Source organism: Piliocolobus tephrosceles, chromosome 20, assembly GCF_002776525.5.
Source record: "Piliocolobus tephrosceles isolate RC106 chromosome 20, ASM277652v3, whole genome shotgun sequence".
Taxonomy (NCBI): Eukaryota; Metazoa; Chordata; class Mammalia; order Primates; family Cercopithecidae; genus Piliocolobus; species Piliocolobus tephrosceles.
Genome location: NC_045453.1, coordinates 26,664,423 through 26,672,263, shown reverse-complemented (window position 1 = coordinate 26,672,263; position 7,841 = coordinate 26,664,423). Strand labels below are relative to the sequence as shown.

The window sequence follows — 7,841 nt, the reverse complement described above, 5'->3', positions numbered from 1 at the left end:
GAAGGAAGGAAGGAAGGAAGGAAGGAAGGAAGGAAGGAAGGAAGGAAAGAACACCAAATGACTGATATTCAGTGAATTATAACCCCATTCTGAAACAATGAAATTTGCAATTTAGTGTTACTCTCTGGAGTACAGGTAACAAATGCTATGGTTGTTTAGAAAAGGGAGTAATCAGTGTACGTCAAAATAGACTTAAGAACTTAAAAAATGTATCTGAATCATTTGGGTGATTTGTTTCAAATACAGATTTTAACACCTTCCCATGGGGATTCTGGTTGAGAAAGTCTGGGCATATGTCTGGACAATTATGGAAGCACTTGAAAGATGGGCTGACCAATCTGGGCTTAATAGAAAATGTCTTAGGGCTACTGTGAGCTTAATGAACTCAGAAGAGCTGTCACATGATCAAAATGATGCTTTTAGAAGACTCCCTAGGAACAGGGCAAATGCTGGCTTAAGTGTTACCATATGAAAGTCTTTTAAAGAAACCTTAAGAATTGAATTTGCTCTTTAAAGGAGAGGAAACTCTGTTATTCTAGTTTCTACAGATAAGTTATCTGCTGTTTAGCTCCCCTATTCTTAGCAATATAAATGTCCATACAGGATCCTGTAGATTTTAGACTAGATTTTTTTATTGTCACTGTTAATGAGGCTGGACCTCAACTGTGGATCATCCACCACAACGTACTCATTGGCAGTAGAAAATAATGAATTGAAAAATGATACTCCTGGTTCCCTAGCTCACAGGCTTCCTGTTATATAGAAAACATACAGAAAGAAGGGAGAAGTTGCCTTCATTTGTCTTTATGTATGAGCATGGAAACGACACCCAATACAAATACAGGTTAAATGTGAGATCCAGGCTTGGCTCAAAGAGCTGACTCAAAGAGGATGCTATAATACATCAGTCAGCTTTCAAGGAGAGTAGAGACACACCTCAAGCCCCAAAGGCAGGTGTGATGTTCGAGTAAGAGCAAAGGTTTAATAGATGTTCCAGTAGAGACCTAGAAAATAAAGGACATTGGTTTCCATTTTGAATACTAGCTTGGAATACACCATAAAGCACTGAACCCACTGCCTGACAATAATAGCCTAAGAGTGGCCCTATAATGTGGGTTGTCATCATTATTATCTTTATTAGCATTACTATTTTTCTCAGCTCTGTGCAATTGCATCTAATGCATGCTACTAAGCTGGAGGAATGCAAGCCAACAAAGAATATTTATTAAGAAACAAAACATATTGCAAGGAGCTGTCTTTGGAAAGGCCTCTGGAATCTGGCCTCGGCCCTGTTTATTCAAAATTTTTATCAGTTAACTTGGACAATGACCAAGTTAAAAGAACATTTATCAAGTTTACAAGCTGGGTGGGTTCACTAATGCAGTCCAAAATATAAACAATATGAATCTCAAAATAATGGCACAATGGGCTGAAGTTAGTATGACCTAGAATATTTGGTTTTCAAAGATCAACATGCCACTATGTTATGGTACTTGGGCCCTCAAGATTTTAACTGAGACCCACATTGTCCCCTACCCCATTCCAACTGTGGAACCTAATATAACCTATTAGTTAGCAGTAAAATGTCTGTTTATAAGGGGTTCAGTAGCAAACATACATCTAGCCCAAGCCGACTTAAGAACATTTCAAAAGTAACACAGAATTACTCAAGAAAAGTCCTAAATAAGTCTAGTAGATCTAGCCAATGTCACTTCTTCCCAGCATTTATAAAAATCGCTACTGTTAATTGAAAATATACCATGTGCAGGTACCGTGCTAACTGCTTTACATAAACAAAATAAATATCAGCAATTTTCGTAGAATGCTGAGCATAAATGAATCCATGCCCACACAAATCCCATCCAGATGGTTCCAGGGATCCAAGATAGGTGATCATGAATCAGCCTGGGCTGCCATATGTCCCTTCTGGGTGGTCACCCCTAAGCCACACCACTGCCACCACCACAGCCACCAAGAAGATGATCCGTGCCAATTTATCCCACTCATCACTGCTGCTGGGACTCCCAAGCCCACCGGAGTTCACCTGTCTCTTGCAAGGCAACAGGCAGAAAACTTTTTCCTTCCATGTTATGCTCAGCGCTGAAAGGAGAATCCCGCTGCAGCTGCTTGGGCCCCAGAGTGACCCCATTTGGCAAGACCCACCGTCGGCATCCATACAGCCCTTTTTCTCCCCAGTCCACACCCAATTCAAGAGTAGCTGAGCTGGACTGAGTTGTGCTACCAGTCACCAGCACCCTACCCAGAACCACTATTTCCCACAAGCCCTGGAGGTTGCTGATTCTGGAGTTCTTATTGCTCCTGCTAAATTCTCTTTCTAGGGTCCATTTCTTGAAACCTTTATTTTTGCTCCACTTCAATGCATTCTGGCTTATAGAAAAGGCTATAAACAACTGTACCCTAATTCCAGACATGGTTCAAGTTGCTCCTGCTCCTCCCCTATATGCATACCTTCCAGGATCTCCAACTCCCATGTAAATGAGAGTCTTCATGTAAGTACCAAGAGGAACCACGTGGGTTTGACTCCAGCCACCAGGCTTCAGTGAGTCGCAGCTGTGCTTCAGCCGTGATTTTCCCTACACAGGCTTTATTTCATTTTTCCTTAAAACAACGCCATGATCAGTAGATAGTCTAACAGTCAGCCTTTGAGTGAGTGAACTGAGGTGCAGAGAAGTGTGATGCATTCGCCCAAGATTGCATTGCTGAAACACTGAATTTGTACCTGATTCCTTAGTGTATGGTGCTCTAGACTTGGGTTCTGAGCAGATTTTCTTTTACATGTATCAAACGCTAAAAGGGGGATCAGAACCTGTCCTCTCATTATCCATTTTTGAATTCTTATATTAACTGGATATTTCGACAACTGCTAACAGAAGGCTACACTTGTAGGCCAGTGTGCAAATGTACAAAAATAGTTCAAAATTATTTAGAATGGCTCTTGGACACAATCTGAGAAGCATTTAATCATTTACATAGTGCATTTATCTCCTGTTTTCATTCTGCTCCAATTCTCCTGGTGACATTAAGAATCTCTTCTTGGCTGGGCATGGTGGCTCACGCCTGTAATCCCAGCACTTTGAGAGGCCAGCAGATCACAAGGTCAGCAGATCAAGACCATCCTGGCTAACACGGGGAAACCCCGTTTCTACAAATTTCATACAAAAAATTAGCTGGGCATGGTGGCGGGCGCCTGTAGTCCCAGCTACTCGGGAGGCTGAGGCAAGAGAATGGCGTGAACCTGGGAGGCAGGGCTTGCAGTGAGCCAAGATTATGCCACTGTACTCCAGCCTGGGTGACAGAGCAAGACTCTGTCTCAATAAAAAAAAGAAAAAGAAGTCTCTTCTTGATATTCACAGGCATTTATTACTGTACAAACACCTGCTGATCTCTTTTTTAAAGAAAGACTTAAAAACAATTAGAACTTAATGAGTGTTTTTTATTTATTGTACTTTTTAATACATACTACTACTTACAGCAAGGATGTTGATATGACATTTACTGTAATGATAAGGCATTTCTTTTAAAATATACTTAACTTTAAAAAGTAAAATACATTTAAGTAAAAAATATTAAGTAAAAATATATTTAAGTAAAAAGAGGGTCAGTTTAAAGAAAAACATCAACTAAATAGAGGTGGTACATGAACAGGTCAAGAATTAGAACATGGTATGAAAATCATTGAAGTCTGAGAGATGCTCAACTGAATTAGTTCCCAAAATTAGTGCTTTGCCAAATAGCCTGACTTTAAAAATATAAAATAGCAATTCCTTTTGAAACAGACAATATTTATAATGCCAGATTTAAAACATCAGAAAGATGTGGAGGTCTGAAACCATAATGAAGATTTTAAAAATCTGTTCAGAAGCAGCCACTTCTATTCCTCACTATCACCTACATTGGTAATGGAATCTATACCAAGTTCCCAGTTGCTCTGAAATATAGTGAGCAATGAACAGCCAGAAACTTTCTAGACATGGGCAATCAAAGATAAAAACTAGTCTTGTTGCAATAAACTGGGACAGGAAAAAGGGTATGAAAACCTAGAAGTACTGTTCTTAAATAATGGAAGAGTTTTCTCAGTCTAATACAAACAGTATAATGATTCCTGAAACTTTTGTGGGCTGACTTTAGGTCTGGCTTTAAAGATACCATTTGGTTCATTACCTGTTCATAGTATTAACTAGTGTTGACTAACCTCAGAGAAAAGGGGTGCAGTTTCAAGAAAGTATCTGATTTGGTTTGGCTGTGTCCTCACCCAAATCTCATCTCAAATTGTAATCCTCATAATCACCAGGTGTCAAAGGAGGGACCTGATAGGAGGTGATTGGATCTTGGGGGGAGATTCCCCCATGCTGTTCTCTTGATAGCGAGTGAATTTTCACAAGATCTGATGGCTTAATAAGGGGCTCTTCTCCCTTCACTCTCTCTTGCCTGCCGCCACATAAGATGTGCCTGTTTCCCCTTCCACCATGATTGTAAGTTTCCTGAGGCCTCCCCAGCCATGTGGAACTGTGAGTTCATTAAACCTCTTTCCTTTATAAATTACCCAGTCTCAGGTAGTATCTTTATAGCAGTGTAAAAACAGATTAATACAGTAACACTACTACTAATTTCTTCTGAACACACTACAATTTCCTGATAATCAGAAGCTTCCAGAAATTCAACAGTCTCTTTTAGGAACATTTTTGTGCCCAGAGAAACTTCACTATGGGAAGAAGATAACTAGAAATAAATTATGCAATCTGAAGATCTCATCTAGAGAGATACTAAGTCTATAGGTGAAGAAAGAAGTTCACACAATTGCTGAAAAAATGTGTTTCTGACCCTTGAAGTCATCATAGCAGGGGAAAATTTGGTTTTTAGATGTAAAATAAATGCATTAGAACCATTTCTACCACTTTCTAGTTCTAGTTTCACTGGAACAAGTGGCTTCACCTCTGTGAACCTCTATTTCTTACTCTGTAAGTGATCACAATACTTACCATTTTGGGGTGCTTTAAGTGAGATAATATATAACGCAAGATGCCTAGGGCAGAAGATATATTTGTAAATATCACTTCCTGTCTTCCCCTCCCCTGGATGTCTTAAAGAAAAAAAATAGGACTTAGTAACAAAATGGATATAGACAGAGTTCTTACCTTGTAATCCAAGAGGAGAGACACAGAAGGTCTATGAATCCTGAAATTATTTGCAAAGTATATTGTTTACGTGCATATCTCTGGGAGGAGAGTCCAGATCTATGAAATGAGTCTCAAAGTGGTCTGTAACATCCACACCCGTCCGTCCAGAAGTTTAAGAACCACCAAAAGAAAGATGCAAAAATGAACTCCAAAGTTGGCTGATAGAATAATTGTGACTTTGAACTTTGACAGAATCGGGATAACTCCTATCCTACTTGGGGCGGGACTGCATATGCCAGAATTACTCCAGGGAGTAAAATGGTGTTTGAATGTAGATAAGTAGGACTGCAGCAATCTAGCCTTCCACAGACATGTTTTAGTCAAATTGAACTTTGACTTGATGAAGTTGGCCTAGACTGAGGCCTGATGAAAGCAGCGGCCCCTGCTGCTGGCCCCTGTGCTATGGTCAGGATAGGGCTTGGACCTTGCCTATTGTGTTATAAAGCCTGCTTGCTTAAAAGGACCACTGAATGAGTTTCTCTGGACTTATTACCAGAATTTCCTGAGCAGCTTCTTTGTTTTTACCTAACAGTGACTCTGTATTGAATGATTAATTGCATTTCTCTCTTTTCATCAGCTACTAGAAAATATAAAGACAAGTATGTTGCTTACCTACAGCAGTTAGCATTTTCTGTGACAACACTTCTGCTTGCTCCATTTGTATCATGGCTGCATCTGTGTTTTAATTTTCTCTTGGTTGCATTTTAAAATACATAACTATATATATACATATATATATATACACATATATACTGTTTTCATTTTTGTAAGTCTCCTTCAAGTCCTTTTTAGAATGAGGTGTACATAGGCAATTCACTGTCCCCAAATGCACCACCAGACTGTGAACCCAACTAACCCTTTGCTTTTATGTAACAATTTTGTTTTTGTAACCTTTTAACTCTCACTTTTGTTTTTATCTTCCTTTAGTCAGTTAAAGAGGACTCAGTCCCCACAGGTGCAGAGGAGAATGTAAGTTACACATTGCACGGCAGAATCATTCCATTCTCATCTTCCGCCATGTTGGACAATTGGGCATTTTCAGCTCTGGGATCCTGTGTTCTTGCATGCTGCCAGTGTGATTTGTTTGTTGTAGACTCCTTCACCCTATATGTGATTAGGGACGCATGGAGGATAACATTGGATGAATTTTTGTAACTCTCATTGAATCAGTGCAAAATAAATGCAAAATCAGGGCACGAATTTTTATAATCGTTATCAGTAGGGGCTGAAAGAGTCTACTACACGTAAGAACAGCTTTGTGCTTCCTTGAGGGATAATGATGCTCCGCCTGCTGCTTCATTCCACCTTGACTGCTCGTTCACTCTTATTTCCATGATAATCCAGTTTCTTACTAATTTGGGGCAGTACCCAGGACAGGGAGTTGCATCAGGCATGAGAATATCTTGCAGCAATAGACGCTGAGAATGTCAGTCTCAGATTAAGACAGCTGACTCCACAGGTCTACCTCTGAGATAGAGACATCGAGCCTCACTGTTTTCCTGGCTTTTAATCTTCTAGAGGAATCGTCAAAATTTTCAAGACAGTACATTCATCCCTGAAAGGGATGGTGCTATATAAAGCACCACAAAAACGTAGCTTCCAGGGAGATTAATAAATTGACCTCATGAGTTTCAGACCCAAAACAACAGCTGTCTGCCCTGAAAGAAGTACAGTCTTTGGGAAATTTTTATAAGTAGGGATAAGTGAATTCACAGCTCCTTAAGATAGAAAGCGGACATTATTGTTTTGCCAAAGCAAAACTGTTCTGGGTGTCCCTTATTTACTTGCCATAAATAGGGAGTGTGTTTTTATTTTTATTTAGTTTTGGGAACTGAACAGATGTTGAACATCCACACACGTTCCTGAAATGTTGTCTGTGATGTGGAATAAAAATTAGAATGGCTATGTTATGATTTTTGTTGGAAGAAAAATCTTGAAATTGTGTCCAGAGTTGGTTCCTTCCAGTGGGTTCTTGGTCTCGCTGACTTCAAGAAAGAAGCTGCAGACCTTCACAGTGAGTGTTACAGCTCTTAAAGGTGGCACAGACCCAAAGAGTGAGCAGCAGCAAGATTTATTGTGAAGAGCGAAAGAACAAAGCTTCCACAGCATGGAAGGGGACCCAAGTGGGTTGTTGCTACTGGCTGGGGTGGCCAGCTTTTACTCCCTTATTTGACCCCACCCACATCCTGCTGACTGGTCCATTTTACAGACCACTGATTGGTCCATTTTACAGAGTGCTGATTGGTGCATTTACAAACCTTTAGCTAGACACAGAACACTGATTGGTGCATTTTTACAGAGTGCTGGTTAATGCATTTACAATCCTTTAGCTAGACACAGAGCACTGATTGGTGCATCTTTACAGAGTGCTGATTAGTGCATTTACAATCCTTTTGCTAGACAGAGTGCTGATTGGTGCATTTACAATCCTTTAACTAGACACAGAGCGCTGATTGGTGCATTTTTACAGAGAGCTGATTGGTGCATTTACAATCCTCTAGCAAGACAGAAAAGTTCTCCAAGTCCCCACTTGACCTGGGAAGTCCAGCTGCCTTCACCTCTCAAAATCTGTTTGTTGGTTTTGCTGCCCTACCCACCTTCCTTCCTTCCTTCCTTCCTTCCTTCCTTCCTTCCTTCCTTCCT

General features: G+C 40.1%; 1 protein-coding gene across 9 annotated transcripts in view; it reads left to right on the top strand.

Moving 5' to 3' along the window:
* The window catches only part of BCAS1 (breast carcinoma amplified sequence 1), a 125,361-nt gene that overhangs the window by 86,970 nt on the left and 30,550 nt on the right, over window positions 1-7,841 (top strand). For 7 of the 9 annotated variants that reach the window (XM_023184141.2, XM_023184140.2, XM_023184142.2 and 4 more), the window contains one exon: window positions 6,126-6,167. The exons of the other annotated variants lie outside the window; for them this stretch is intronic. In XM_023184141.2, the coding sequence (XP_023039909.2) occupies window positions 6,126-6,167 (42 nt within the window). The remainder of the gene's footprint in view (window positions 1-6,125; window positions 6,168-7,841) is intronic. 9 annotated transcript variants of the gene reach the window in all.